The sequence below is a fragment of the Bombina bombina genome, chromosome 1, assembly GCF_027579735.1.
Source record: "Bombina bombina isolate aBomBom1 chromosome 1, aBomBom1.pri, whole genome shotgun sequence".
Classification (NCBI taxonomy): Eukaryota; Metazoa; Chordata; class Amphibia; order Anura; family Bombinatoridae; genus Bombina; species Bombina bombina.
In genome coordinates, this window is record NC_069499.1 from 1002161000 (window position 1) to 1002177542 (window position 16543).

The 16543-nt window shown below is 39.2% G+C and overlaps 1 protein-coding gene across 1 annotated transcript in view; it reads left to right on the forward strand.

Annotated features, from left to right (window-relative positions):
- The window catches only part of ZNF341 (zinc finger protein 341), a 186818-nt gene extending 173426 nt beyond the window's left edge, over positions 1-13392 (forward strand). The window contains exon 16 of the mRNA XM_053716200.1: positions 12340-13392. Within this exon, the coding sequence (XP_053572175.1) occupies positions 12340-12660 (321 nt within the window). The 3' untranslated portion in view covers positions 12661-13392. The remainder of the gene's footprint in view (positions 1-12339) is intronic.
- Positions 13393-16543: the final 3151 nt, after the last annotated feature.

Here is a 16543-nt window from a genome sequence, read left to right on the forward strand (position 1 = left end):
TCAAATCTGTTTGTGGTTCCCAAAAAAGAGGGAACCTTCAGACCAATTTTGGACTTAAAGATCCTAAACAAATTCCTAAGAGTTCCATCGTTCAAAATGGAAACTATTCGGACAATCTTACCTATGATCCAAAGGGGTCAATACATGACCACAGTGGATTTAAAGGATGCCTACCTTCACATACCGATTCACAAGGATCATTATCGGTACCTAAGGTTTGCCTTCCTAAACAGGCATTACCAGTTTGTAGCTCTTCCCTTCGGGTTAGCCACGGCTCCAAGAATCTTTACAAAGGTTCTGGGCTCTCTTCTGGCGGTACTAAGACCGCGAGGAATTTCGGTAGCTCCGTACCTAGACGACATTCTGATACAAGCGTCAAGTTTCCAGACTGCCAAGTCTCATACAGAGTTGGTTCTGGCATTTCTAAGGTCGCATGGGTGGAAGGTGAACGTAGAAAAGAGTTCTCTATTGCCACTCACAAGAGTTCCCTTCTTGGGGACTCTTATAGATTCTGTAGAAATGAAAATTTACCTGACAGAAGACAGGTTAACAAAACTTCTAAATGCTTGCCGTGTCCTTCATTCCATTCAACACCCGTCAGTGGCTCAATGCATGGAGGTAATCGGCTTAATGGTAGCGGCAATGGACATAGTACCTTTTGCACGCCTGCATCTCGGACCACTACAATTGTGCATGCTAAGTCAGTGGAATGGGAATTACTCAGATTTGTCCCCTATGCTGAATCTGGATCAAGAGACCAGAGATTCTCTTCTATGGTGGCTTTCTCGGCCACATCTGTCCAGGGGGATGCCCTTCAGCAGGCCAGATTGGACAATTGTAACAACAGACGCCAGCCTACTAGGTTGGGGCGCTGTCTGGAATTCCCTGAAGGCTCAGGGATCATGGACTCAGGAGGAGAGTCTCCTTCCAATAAACATTCTGGAATTAAGAGCAATTCTCAATGCTCTTCTGGCTTGGCCTCAGCTAGCAACTCTGAGGTTCATCAGGTTCCAGTCGGACAACATCACGACTGTGGCCTACATCAACCATCAGGGAGGGACAAGGAGTTCCCTAGCGATGATGGAAGTCTCAAAGATAATTCGCTGGGCAGAGTCTCACTCTTGCCACCTGTCAGCGATCCACATCCCAGGCGTGGAGAACTGGGAGGCGGATTTCCTAAGTCGCCAGACTTTTCATCCGGGGGAGTGGGAACTTCACCCGGAGGTATTTGCACAACTGCTTCGGCGTTGGGGCAAACCAGATCTGGATCTCATGGCGTCTCGCCAGAACGCCAAGCTTCCTTGTTACGGATCAAGGTCCAGGGACCCGGGAGCGGTTCTGATAGATGCTCTGACAGCACCTTGGGTCTTCAACATGGCTTATGTGTTTCCACCCTTCCCGATACTTCCTCGACTGATTGCCAGGATCAAACAGGAGAGAGCATCAGTGATTCTAATAGCGCCTGCGTGGCCACGCAGGACCTGGTATGCAGATCTAGTGGACATGTCGTCCTGTCCACCATGGTCTCTGCCTCTGAGACAGGATCTTCTGGTTCAGGGTCCTTTCAAACATCCAAATCTAATTTCTCTGAGACTGACTGCATGGAGATTGAACGCTTGATTCTATCAAAGCGTGGATTCTCGGAGTCAGTGATTGATACCTTAATACAGGCTAGGAAACCTGTTACCAGGAAAATTTACCATAAAATATGGCGTAAATACTTACATTGGTGCGAATCCAAGAGTTACTCATGGAGTAAGGTTAGGATTCCTAGGATATTGTCTTTTCTACAAGAAGGCTTAGAAAAGGGTTTATCTGCTAGTTCGTAAAGGGACAGATCTCAGCTCTGTCCATTCTTTTACACAAGCGTCTGTCAGAAGTTCCAGACGTTCAGGCTTTTTGTCAGGCTTTGGCCAGGATTAAGCCTGTGTTTAAAACTGTTGCTCCGCCATGGAGCTTAAACTTAGTTCTTAACGTTTTACAGGGTGTTCCGTTTGAACCCCTTCATTCCATTGATATCAAGCTGTTATCTTGGAAAGTTCTGTTCCTAATGGCTATTTCCTCGGCTCGAAGAGTCTCTGAGTTATCAGCCTTACATTGTGATTCTCATCTGATTTTTCATTCAGACAAGGTAGTTCTGCGTACTAAACCTGGGTTCTTACCTAAGGTAGTCACTAACAAGAATATCAATCAAGAGATTGTTGTTCCTTCATTGTGCCCTAATCCTTCCTCAAAGAAGGAACGACTTCTGCACAATCTGGACGTCGTCCGTGCCCTGAAATTCTATTTACAGGCAACTAAAGATTTTCGACAAACTTCTTCCCTGTTTGTCGTTTATTCTGGACAGAGGAGAGGTCAAAAGGCTTCGGCTACCTCTCTCTCCTTCTGGCTTCGTAGCATAATACGTTTAGCCTATGAGACTGCTGGACAGCAGCCTCCTGAAAGAATTACAGCTCATTCTACCAGAGCTGTGGCTTCCACTTGGGCCTTTAAAAATGAGGCCTCTGTTGAACAGATTTGCAAGGCTGCAACTTGGTCTTCACTTCACACCTTTTCAAAATTTTACAAATTTGACACTTTTGCTTCTTCGGAGGCTGTTTTTGGGAGAAAGGTTCTTCAGGCAGTGGTTCCTTCCGTGTAAAGGTCCTGCCTGTCCCTCCCGTCATCCGTGTACTTTTAGCTCTGGTATTGGTATCCCATAAGTAATGGATGACCCGTGGACTGACTACACTTAACAGGAGAAAACATAATTTATGCTTACCTGATAAATTCCTTTCTCCTGTAGTGTAGTCAGTCCACGGCCCGCCCTGTTTTTACGGCAGGTCTAAATTTTAAATTAAACTCCAGTCACCACTGCACCCTATAGTTTCTCCTTTCTCGTTTGGTTTCGGTCGAATGACTGGGCATGACGTAGAGGGGAGGAGCTATATAGCAGCTCTGCTTGGGTGATCCTCTTGCACTTCCTGTTAGGGAGGAGATATAATCCCATAAGTAATGGATGACCCGTGGACTGACTACACTACAGGAGAAAGGAATTTATCAGGTAAGCATAAATTATGGTTTTTTTTACAGGTAAAAGAGCTGATTACTTTGGGGCAATGCCCTGCAAAAGGCCCTTTTAAGGGCTATTGATAGTTTAGTTTAGTTTAGGCTAGGGGTTTTTTTTATTTTGGGGGGGGGGGCTTTTTTTATTTTGATAGAGCTATTAGATTAGGTGTAATTAGTTTAAAGATATGTAATTTGTTTTTTTATTTTCTGTAATTTAGTGTTTTTTTGTGATTTAGCTAATTTAATTTAATTTATTTAATTGTATTTAATTTAGTTAATTTATTTAATTGTAGTGTAGGTTAGGTTTTATTTTACAGGTCAATTTGTATTTATTTTAGCTAGGTAGTTATTAAATAGTTAATAACTATTTAATAACTATTCTACCTAGTTAAAATAAATACAAACTTGCCTGTAAAATAAAAATAAACCCTAACCTAGCTACAATGTAACTATTAGTTATATTGTAGCTAGCTTAGGGTTTATTTTATAGGTAAGTATTTAGTTTTAAATAGGAATAATTGAGTTAATGATAGTAATTTTATTTAGATTTATTTAAATTATATTTAAGTTAAGGGGTGTTAGGGTTAGACTTAGATTTAGGGGTTAATACATTTAATATAGTGGTGGCGACGTTGGGGACAGCAGATTAGGGGTTAATAAATGTAGGTAGGTGTCGGCGATGTTGGGGGCAGCAGATTAGGGGTTAATAAATATAATGTAGGTTGCGGCGATGTTAGGGGCGGCAGATTAGGACTTAATAAGTATGATGTAGGTGGCGGCGATGTTAGGGGCGGCAGATTAGGGGTTAATAATATTTAACTAGTGTTTGCGAGGCGGGAGTGTGGCGGTTTAGGGGTGAATATGTATATTATAGTGGCGGTGATGTAAGGAGCGGCAGATTAGGGGTTAAAAATTAGTGTTTGCGATGTGGGAGGGCCTCGATTTAGGGGTTGATAGGTAGTTTATGGGTGTTAGTGTACTTTTTAGCCCTTTAGTTATGAGTTTTATGCTATGGCGTTGCAGTGTAAAACTCATAACTACTGACTTTAGAAGTTAGGAATCTTGGAGGTAGAGGGTGTACCGCTCGCTTTTTGGCCTCCCAGGACAGACTCGTAATACCGTCGCTATGACTTTACGTAAGTCGTTTTGCGGTAAGGCCAAAAAAGTGTGTGGTGCCCCTAAACCTGCAAGACTCGTAATAGCAGCGGAAGTGAAAAAAAGAGACATTAAACTTAGGGCCTGATGATCAAGAACTCGCCAGCATGAAGAGATCTCACCAAATCTTTGGATGGGGGTTTAGCGTTATTTTGCAATGGAGGTGTCTGTGCGTCACTTATAGAACTCTGCCTGGAGAGATAAACAACTCTCAAGAAAAAAAAAAGTTTTTAAAAGGCTTTGAGGGACCTTGCGGTACTGACAAGACATATTAGATCATCTCATCAAAGCGGAGATGTTTAGATCATCAGGCCCTTAGACCTCCCACAAACTTTTTACCTTTTTTATTAATTACAGTCAAAATATTGTAATGTGGATTTATCACCTTTGCTCACCTAGAAAAATACGAGTGACAGATCCCTTTCCTATAAAGGAAGTGGCAGAATACCACCACCCCCCCCCCCATTTTACCACCTTAAAGGGACATTATACCCTAGATTTTTCTTTGTAAATCTTTTTAAATGTTTTGTAGCTGAACCATTTATATAGCGTATATAGTTTTTTTTTTTTTTTAAATGTATAGTTTTGCTTATTTTTAAATAACACTGTGCTGATTTTTAGACTCCTAACCAAGTCCCAAAGTTTTAGAAGTATACTGATGTATACCTACTCCAGCTTGTTCCTGTTTGTGTAGAGAGTCTTTTCATATGCAGCGGAAGGGGGAGGGGAGGAGTGTCTTCTCTTTTTGCTATATAACCACTTGCAGTGGGTGTTCCAGTAACCTTTACAACAGAGCTAAACTAGGAGCTTCTAAGTAAGTTTTTAAATGGTTTTATACTGGATTTTTAGTATCTGTGCATATTATTTTTTATAGTACTGTAGTGTCTATTACATTCAGTTAAATTAAAATTGGTGTATACTGTCCCTTTAAAGATGAGTACAGTTACAAACCCCATCTATTCTTAGTTCTGTCTATTACAATGCTGTTTTGGTGAGAATAATACCCCCATGTTTCTAAAAGAATAGGAAGTAAATGCATGTCTCTTCAGCAAAGCTTTGATTACAGAAGATCAGCTTCTTTCTCTTTCAGGTGATTTATCATCAGAGCTTATGCCTACAGAGAAACATTTTGCTAACAAGGCTGGAAATGACACATGCCGTTCAGGGGTAAAGGATTTACTAAGTGATGTGAATACCCAGATTAACTGGTTGTCATGTCAAGAGATAACCTGTTAGAGCTCAGGAATGTGCTTTTGTAGGACCATGAAAAAAAGACATAAAACAGGAAGTTCCATTTTACCATTTAAGACCAAGCTTCTTTTTTCTTTCTCCTATAATGAAGGCCGGTGTTGATTGATTGTTAAACAAGTGTGTTATAGCAAACAATCACCAAGATTGCAAGCTCTGCACTAAACCCGGAGCATAAATGACGCAAACAAAATGAGCGGTATCGCACTCTACATAGCGCTGCCATTACAAGTTACTGAAAAACCTTCTTTTGTTGTGCGATATACTCCATACCGCACAAAAGCCAAGGCCTGACTTGACGTGCTTGTGCACGTTTTCCCTCATAGATATCAATGAGAGAAAGTGTTAGAAAAAAACTAAACACCTGCGATTGCTGTAACGCAACCCCATTGATGTCTATTAGGAAAATAACGTTATATATATATATATCTAACACCCCAACATAAACTCCTAGTCTAAATACCCCTAAATCTGCTGCCCCCCGACATTGCTAACACTAATTAAAGTTATTAACTCTTAAACCGCCGGCCCCCTACATTGCTACTAATAAAATATAGTTATTAACCTCTAAACTGCCGACCCCCACATTGCCAACACTAAATAAACCTATTAACCCCTAAACCGCTGGCCCCCCACATCGCTACTACTATAAAAACCTATTAACCCCTAAACCGCTGGCCCCCCACATCGCTACTACTATAAAAACCTATTAACCCCTAAACTGCCGGCCCCCCACATCGCCAACACTAAACTAAACCTATTAACCCCCATAAACAGTTGGCCAGAAAATCTAGTCATCGTTTCTGAAGTCCGGAAGTCCATCCATTGTCACAGTCCAGTCCTAAAGACTCTTGTCTGCCGTGTTCCAGAGATTTCAGACCACTTTTTTAATCCATAGTTGCCTGTCTGCCGTGTGTCTGTGATTCCAGTCTGCTGTGTTCCAGAGTTACTCCCTTGCTGTGTTACATATAAACAAGTCTGATATGTTCAGAGATACAAGTCTAGTGAGTTCCAGAGTTACCATTCTGCCTTGTTTCTGATATACCTGCCTCTGTCATTTCCAAAGGCATCTGTCTCTGGCTGCTCCTGCAGCACTAGTTGTCTTTGCCTGTTCCAGCACCATATGTCTCAACCAGTTCAGCACCTGACTTGACCAATCCCTGCTGTACTTGTTTCTGCCAGTTTCAGCAGCACTCATCTCTATTATCTCTAGTGGCTCTGCCAGTACCTGCCGTCCCCGTTTGCTGCTTATTCTGTGATTCTTGTCAATTTAGTCTGTTGCACCTGTCATCAGTTACATTTATTAAAAAAAAAGTACTACAGTATATAGCTTCTGCTCTCCAGGCTCTTTTTTGGCCGGGGTATACCATTAATAAGTGCCTATGCGTCTGAGCACATTATACCATACACCACTCAACAGAGCTTGATAATATCCATCCTTCAAAGAGATCTGTGACACTTTCTTGTGATCTATCTGTGATCTAATAGAAACACCTTTTGAGCCTTTACGTGACATTTATTTAGAGTTTTCGATCTTTAAATTATATTCTTTGTAGTTATCATGTAAGCAAGAAGAGCTCCAGAACTGCAAGGATTTTCAGTAGAACGATATTTAGTATTCCACTGGGACAAAGTGTTGTTGTATACAGTTCCAGATAGGCTGGTGTCTTTAATGTTTCAAAGGATATAATCATACTGTGTTACTCTTTAGATAAGAAGTTAATGAATGGTTAAAAGGGACACTCACGTGAAAATGAAACATTCATAATTCAGATAGAAGATGCAATTTTAAACAACTTTCCAATTTACTTCTATTAAGAAAATGTGCAGTCTTTTTATATTTGCACATTTTGGGGGGTAGTTATCAAGCCGTCAACCTCAAATACGCTGGAATTCCGCAGCGTATTTGTGGCGAGGCTGATTCACCTTCGTTATCAAAGGCTAGATACCGGCAAAAGTAGAATTTTGTGACGTAAGCTTCGATCCGCCGGACTCAGTCCGACACAGATTGATTATGTCACTCCAGATGTTCCGCACACAAGTACGGCACAATCTGACTACTTTTGCTAGTTATCAAAAAACTAGCAGGTACGCTCGGCACTTTTACGGCCCAGCGTACCTGGTTTTCAATCTACCGCCCTGGTGGCGGCGGATCCCATAGAAATCAATGGGAGTCTGACCATAGCGAAAGTTCATGTTCGCTGCTGCCCGACATCCCATTGATTCCTATGGGAGCTGTCTGCACCTAACACCCTAACATGTACCCCGAGCCTAAACACCTCTAATCTGTCCCCCCTACACGGCTGCAACTAAATAAAGTGTTTACCCCCTAAACCGCCGCTCCCGGAGCCCACCGCAAGCTATAATAAACATGTTAACCCCTAAACCGCCGCTCCCTGACCCCGCCGCAACTATAATATATGTATTAACCCCTAAACCGCCGCTCCCTGACCCCGCCACAACTATAATATATGTATTAACCCCTAAACCGCCGCTCCCTGACCCCGCCACAACTATAATATATGTATTAACCCCTAAACCGCCGCTCCCGGACCCCGCCGCAACCTATATTAAATTTATTAACCCCTATCCTGCCCCCCCTACACCGTTGCCACTATAATAAATTTATTAACCCCTATCCTGCCCCCCACTACACCGCCGCCACTGTAATAAAATTATTAACCCCTAAACCTAAGTCTAAAACTAACCCTAACACCCCCTAACTTAAATATTAATTAAATAAATCTAAATAATATTTCTATTATGAACTAAAGTAATCCTATTTAAAACTAAATACCTTTAAAATAAACCCTAATATAGCTACAATATAAATAATAATTATATTGTAGCTATGTTAGGATTTATTTTTATTTTACAGGCAAATTTCAATTTATTTTAACTAGGTACAATAGCTATTAAATAGTTATTAACTATTTAATAGCTTACCTAGCTAAAATAAAGAGAAATTAACCTGTAAAATAAAAACTAACCTAAGTTACAATTACACCTAACACTTTAATAAATTATTCCTATTTAAAACTAAATACTTACCTGTAAAATAAACCCTAAGATAGCTACAATATAATTAATAATTACATTGTAGCTATCTTAGGATTTATATTTATTTTACAGGTAACTTTGTATTTATTTTAGCTAGTTAGAATAGTTATTAAATAGTTATTAACTATTTAATAACTACCTAGCTAAAAGAAATACAAAATTACCTGTAAAATAAATCCTAACCTAAGTTACAATTAAAAAATTAAAAAAGCTAAGTTACAAAAAATAAAAAAAATAAGTTACAAACATTTAAAAAATATTACAACAATTTTAAGCTAATTAAACCTAATCTAAGCCCCCTAATAAAATAACAAAGCCCCCCAAAATAAAAAAATGCCCTACCCTATTCTAAATTAAAAAAGTTCAAAGCTCTTTTACCTTACCAGCCCTTAAAAGGGCCTTTCATGGGGCATGCCCCAAAAAATTAATCTCTTTTGCCTGTAAAAGAAAAATACAACCCCCCCCCAACATTAAAACCCACCACCCACATACCCCTAATCTAACCCAAACCCCCCTTAAAAAAACCTAACACTACCCCCCTGAAGATCATCCTACCTTTAGTCGTCTTCACTCAGCCGAGCCACCGATGGAACTGAAGAGGAGATCCGGAGCGGCAGAAGTCATCATCCAAGGGGCGCTGAAGAAATCTTCCATCCGATGAAGTGATCCTCCAAGTGGCGCTGAAGAAGTCTTCCATCCGATGAAGTGATCCTCCAAGCGGCGCTGAAGAAGTCTTCGATCCGGGCGATGTCATCTTCCAAGCGGGGTCTTCAATCTTCTTCTTCAGGATCCATCTTCATTCCGCCGACGCGGAACATCCTTCTTTCCCGACGGACTACCGACGAATGAAGGCTACTTTAAGGAACGTCATCCAAGATGGCGTCCCTTCAATTCCGATTGGCTAATAGGATTCTATCAGCCAATCGGAATTAAGGTAGGAAAAATCTGATTGGCTTATTGAATCAGCCAATCAGATTGAAGTTCAATCCGATTGGCTGATCCAATCAGCCAATCAGATTCAGCTTGCATTCTATTGGCTGTTCCGATCAGCCAATAGAATGCAAGCTCAATCTGATTGGCTAATTCAATCAGCCAATCAGATTTTTCTTACCTTAATTCCGATTGGCTGATAGAATCCTATCAGCCAATCGGAATTGAAGGGACGCCATCTTGGATGACGTCCCTTAAAGGAGCCTTCATTCGTCGGTAGCCCGTCGGGAAAGAAGGATGTTCCGCGTCGGCGGAATGAAGATGGATCCTGAAGAAGAAGATTGAAGACCCCGCTTGGAAGATGACATCGCCCGGATCGAAGACTTCTTCAGCGCCGCTTGGAGGATCACTTCATCGGATGGAAGACTTCTTCAGCGCCGCTTGGAGGATCACTTCATCGGATGGAAGATTTCTTCAGCGCCCCTTGGATGATGACTTCTGCCGCTCCGGATCTCCTCTTCAGTTCCATCGGTGGCTTGTCTGAGTGAAGACGACTAAAGGTAGGATGATCTTCAGGGGGGTAGTGTTAGGTTTTTTTAAGGGGGGTTTGGGTTAGATTAGGGGTATGTGGGTGGTGGGTTTTAATGTTGGGGGGGGGGGTTGTATTTTTCTTTTACAGGCAAAAGAGCTGAATTTTTTGGGGCATGCCCCACGAAAGGCCCTTTTAAGGGCTGGTAAGGTAAAAGAGCTTTGAACTTTTTTAATTTAGAATAGGGTAGGGCATTTTTTTTATTTTGGGGGGCTTTGTTATTTTATTAGGGGGCTTAGATTAGGTGTAAGTAGCTTAAAATTGTTGTAATATTTTTTAAATGTTTGTAACTTATTTTTTTTATTTTTTGTAACTTAGCTTTTTTTATTTTTTGTACTTTAGTTAGTTTATTTAATTGTATTTAATTGTAGTTATTTGTAGGTAATTTATGTAATTAATGTAATGATAGTGTAGTGTTAGGTTTAATTTGTAATTTAGTTAGGTTTAGTTTGTAACTTAGGATTTATTTTAAGGTAATTTTGTATTTCTTTTAGCTAGGTAGTTATTAAATAGTTAATAACTATTTAATAACTATTCTAACTAGCTAAAATAAATACCAAGTTACCTGTAAAATAAATATAAATCCTAAAATAGCTACAATGTAATTATTAATTATATTGTAGCTATCTTAGGGTTTATTTTACAGGTAAGTATTTATTTTTAAATAGGAATAATTTATTTAAGTATAGTGTAGTGTTAGGTGTAATTGTAACTTAGGTTAGTTTTTATTTTACAGGTTAATTTCTCTTTATTTTAGCTAGGTAAGCTATTAAATAGTTAATAACTATTTAATAGCTATTGTACCTAGTTAAAATAAATTGAAAGTTACCTGTAAAATAAAAATAAATCCTAACATAGCTACAATATAATTATTATTTATATTGTAGCTATATTAGGGTTTATTTTAAAGGTAAGTATTTAGTTTTAAATAGGATTAATTTAGTTCATAATAGAAATATTATTTAGATTTACTTAATTAATATTTAAGTTAGGGGGTGTTAGGGTTAGTGTTAGGGGTTTAGGGGTTAATAATTTTATTACAGTGGCGGCGGTGTAGTGGGGGGCAGGATAGGGCTTAATAAATTTATTATAGGTGGCGACGGTGTAGGGGGGGCAGGATAGGGGTTAATAAATGTAATATAGGTTGCGACGGGGTCAGGGAGCGGCGGTTTAGGGGTTAAACTATTTATTTAGTTGCGGCGAGGTGCAGGATCAGCAGGATAGGGGTTAATAACTATTATAGAGGGCGACGGTATAGGGGGGGCAAGATAGGGTTTACTAGGTATAATGTAGGTTGCGGCGGTGTCCGGGAGCGGCGGTTTAGGGGTTAATACATTTATAAGAGTTGCGGCGTGGTCTAGGAGCGGCGGTTTAGGGGTTAGTAACTTTATTGAGTTGCGGGGGGCTCCGGGGGCGCCGGTATAGGGGGTAGAACAGTGTAGTTAGTGTGAGTGCTTAGTGACAGGCTAGTAAGAAAGGTTTTAAAAAAGCCGAAGAGCAGCGAGATCGGATGAGTGATAACTATCACAGTCCGCTGCTCATCGCCCCGTACTTGGTGCGTGGCTTTTTGACAGCTTTTTTGTTAACTCAGGCGAATTTTTGCAGGTCCGTGGCGGCGATGTGAGGCGAGCTTAGGCGGGCGTATTGGGCCGGCGAAGGGAGGAAAAGTAGACACGTTGATAACTACCCCCCTGTGAGTCACCAGCTCCTACTGAGCATGTGCAAGAATTCACAGAATAGAATATAAGTATATTCATGTGTGATTGGCTGGTGGCTGTCACATGATACAGGAGGGTTGGAAATAGACATAACTGAAATTTACTGTATTTATGTGGTCATTTAAGCATTATATAGACTGAATATTTGTATATGCTTATTTTTAGAGTACAAAGGATTAGAGGAAAACAAATGGGTTGGTTGTTATTCCACATGGACATTGTAAGGTTTTTTTTCTCCAGCCAAGACTGTTTTAACTTGGATACTACACTGTGTGTCAAAACATGTAATCTAAAAGAGTTCCAATTCTACAAAGGCAGTTTCAAACTCTTGGGAAATTGAGGCAATTGCCCCCCCTTTTTTATTCTGTCACGCAAAGGTCTGAAAAACACTTGCCCTTTTTTCCCGCCTACCTTTGTACTGCTTTGTATTTTTCTCAGTGGTAAGCATTTGTATGTTGATTGCCACTTTCTGTTAAAAGCAGAAACAAATATACTCCTAATATGAGCACACTACAGAATGGTATTGGACCGTAATGCTAGAAATAACAGTATTATTATAAATTAAAAAAAGTATTTTTGTGCATTTTACAGGGCAGGAAGTTGCAGAGAAAAAGAGGGCAAGGGAAGAGAGAAGGGGAAACTGGATCACAGGAGGAGAACTTGGATCAGTTAAAGAACAATGAAGAACCTTTGAATGTCACAGAGGATTCTAGAAAACAAACGTTTCAGCAGACAGAAGCAGTTCTTTCTATTGTGGTTGAAAGTACCGCAACCTCTAATGAGAACCTGATCGGAACTCCCAGGGAAGACAACATGCCCACCACCACGGTTACACTGGCAGACCTGCAGCACAGGGCAGATACTCCCTGTACCATGCTGGCTGTGCCAATATATATCCAGACTCCAGAATGAATATATTGAGTGTAAAAATTGCTTTTACAATTGTAACCTGTGTATATATTTACATATACATTTTTATTCTTTTTTTAACAAAAAATATTTGAAAGCAACTTTTATCTTTTTTCTATATAAATTTTTGTATATACTTTATGTATATTTATTTATTTTATTAAATTATTCCATAACTATGATTCAAACAATCTTCAGTTTGTACATGCATTAATATAAATGTGCATTAAAGGGATATGAATTTCCTGCCATGTAGTGTTCCAGATTCCTGCCTAGGTATCTCTTCAACACAGGATATCATGGGAACAAAGCAAATTTGATAATTGAATTAAATTGGAAACTTTTTAAAAACGATATGCTCTGCCTGAGTCATACATTTTTTTGGGGGGGGGGGGGATTTCATATCTCTTTAATGTTTCTGTTATGTGTACCTTCACATGTGTGTGTTTGTGTGTATCTATCTATATATATATATATATATATATATATATATATACAGTATATACATAAAATAAGAATAAAAATGTAAATTCTGTATTGTTTCATGTATATTGCCTGACATTTGCATTTATATCTATATACACTGTACAGAAGAAAAAGTGTGAACGATATGTAATGTTTACATTTACTATATGACATTTGCATATATATATATATATCCGTATCTGTATACACTGTACAGAAGAAAAGGTTTGTATGCTGTGTAATGTTTACATTTACTATATGACATTTGCATATATATATATATATATATATATATATATATCCGTATACGTATCTGTATACACTGTACAGAAGAAAAGGTTTGTATGCTGTGTAATGTTTATGTTTATTTCCTGATGTTTGGGTTTTTCTGTAAATACAGTATTCTTCTGTTTAGAAGATTAAATATATTCTTAAAATATTGCACATTGTAATTAAATACATTTTATATCAATGTAGGTTCTTTTTTTTATTTGTTTTTTTTATCTATCTTGTGTTTCAAAAAGCTTCAGTAGCCACATGCAAATGCTATACCTTTTTTTATTTCCTTTATTGTATTCTCCACACGTGTTCTGCTGAAAGGCTAGTTCAAGTGCCGACAATACAAAAAAGTTAAACTTTGTAAAATAAAATAGGGGTTACAGAATTAGGAACATCTTTTTAAAAAAACAGTTGGGCTGTACCCAATATCATTGGTTCGGTACTGCTACAGCCTCAGCAGTTCCAGGATGTATATTTCTTATTATTTATGGGGAAGATTTTATATGTGCCAGTGTACTTACTCCATACACCTGCACTTTATGTCTTAACAGTGCAAACTTTTTCTCTTTATAGTATTTTATTGTGAATATTGAACTTATGGTACATATTTCAATAAGCAGTTTGCTTGTTTATTGTATAATAACTAAGGCTAGTTTTTACCTGGACGAGCAATATTGTAGTTAAAGGGACAGTATACATCAATTTTCATATACCTGCATGTAATAGACACTACTATAAAGAAGAATATGCACAGATACTGATCTAAAAATCCAGTATAAAACATTTTAAAAACTTACTTAGAAGCTCCCAATTTAGCACTATTGATGAGGTTAGGCTTGGACACCCAGTGAAAGGGGCTGAGAAAACAGAGCTGACACTCCCCCCTCCCCTGCATACAAAAACACATATTACATCAGTATACATCTAAAACATTGGGGCTTGGTTAGGAGTCTGAAAATCAGCACAATGTTATTTAAAAATAAGCAAAACTATACATTGTTACAAAAATACCCCTAAATGATCTATATAAATGGATCATCTATAAAACATTTATGCAAAGAAAAATCTAGTGTACAATGTCCCTTTAAGAGAAGAAGCGATTGTGTTTGTGCAGCTCTACCATATTGCTGCAGTATTACAGTCTGTTTTGCTGCCTCAGGGAAGCTCGGGTAACATCCTCAGCATTCGCAGTGCCCTCTGCAATCTCTGGTGCACCTACCTTAATACTGAAATGCTTCTCTTCACTTCTGCAGCTCAATAACAAATGTTCTAACGATGATAGATATTAAAGGGCCTTCACAGTAAAAAGAGGAGAACTTGGACTCTGATAATTGGATCAAAGAGGTTTTCAGTTTGGGACCAGCAATGCTCTGTGAGTCCAAAGCAGTATTTTTACTGTGTGTTTAACCCGTTAAGTGTTTTCCATAGAAAATGTTGCCAGCCGGGTGAGGGCAGTGTAATGCCTTCTAATAATATAACATTTTCTGCTATCCAAAGCACAAATGTATGGCATCATTTAACATAAATCTATTTAATGATCATTTCTTCTACAAGATACTACGAGTCCACGGATTTCATCCTTACTTGTGGGATATTATCCTCCTGCTAACATGAAGTGGCAAAGAGCACCACAGCAGAGCTGTATATATAGCTCCTCCCTTCCCCTCCACCCCAGTCATTCTCTTTGTCTGTGTTATACTAGGAAGAGGTAAAGTGAGGTGTTAGTGTTAGTTTCTTCAATCAAGAAGTTTTTTTATTTTTAAATGGTACCGGTGAGTACTATTTTCCTCAGGGGGATATGGAGAAGATTTCTGCCCTGAGGTTAATGATCTTAGCAGTTGTAACTAAGATCCATGTTGGTTCCCACAGAGCTTCTGAAGGTAATACAAGAGACATCTTTAGTGTGGAGAACGGTTTCATGCTACAAGCTGCATTGAGGTATGTGCAGCCCTTTTTTTCTGAGGAGACTTAATATATCAGGACTGGCTGGCATTTATTTCCCTACAAGGGAAGGGGTAAGCAGTAGACCTGTTAAACAAAGGGGTGTTACTGGGAGACCTCTGCTTAAATTTTCAGTTGACAAATATTGAGCAATCATTATAAGGGCTTAAGCTTTCTAAGAGACACTGGGAGAGGCAGGAATTGTTTAAACGGTTTGACAAATGTTGGTGTGTTATTGGGGTTAAAAAGTTCCACTTGTTTTTTTTTTCTTGAAACCGCTTCTCCATGCGGTTGTTTCAGGCCTACTTGAGCATCGGAACATGATGGGCGGGGCCTAATTTTGTGCTCTAAGATGCGCACTTTCCTCTGGCTGTGAAGCAGCAAGCATTAGCTCCGGTTGATCCTAGACAGGGGTTCTATTATCCGGATTGTTGGTGAGTCATTTTGAAGTACCCTGGGGGCAGGTAGGCGCCATATCAGAGCTGTGGCGAGGTGCAGGGGGTATTTTTGTCAAATTTAACAATATCTGTGACTTAAGAGGTTAATTTCTCCCCTTACTCTTGGGGTGCAATCATTTTTGGAGCAATTAATTAGCTATAGTTAATTTTTAGAGCAAATTAGTACACGTTTTTTCAAAATTTTGTTTAAAGCAATAAATTAAGTGTTTAACGACTATTGTGGTTATTACTAGTCTGTTCAACATGTCTGACATTGAGGAATCTCATTGTTCTATGTGTTTAGAAGCCATTGTGGAACCCCTGCTTACATTGTGTACCTCTTGTACTGAAAGGGCCCTACATTGTAAAAAGCATATTTTAGGTCAAGAAAGTGTGCCTAAGGATGATTCTCAGTCTGAAGAGAATCAGGATATGCCATCTAATTCTCCCCAAGTGTCACAACCTTTAACGCCCACACAAGCGACGCCAAGTACCTCTAGTGCGTCTAATTCTGATAATGAGATGGCTGCAGTTATGTCAACTACCCTTACTGAGGTATTATCTAAATTACCAGTGTTACAGGGTAAATGCAGTAGGTCAGGTATTAATGTGAATACTGAATCCTCTGATGTTCTGAGTTGGGGGTCAGGGAATTGCTGTCTGAGGGAGAACTTTCAGACTCAGGAAATGTGTTACCTCAGACAGATTCGGACGTTATGTCCTTTAAATTTAAGCTTGAACACCTCCGCCTGTTACTTCTGGAG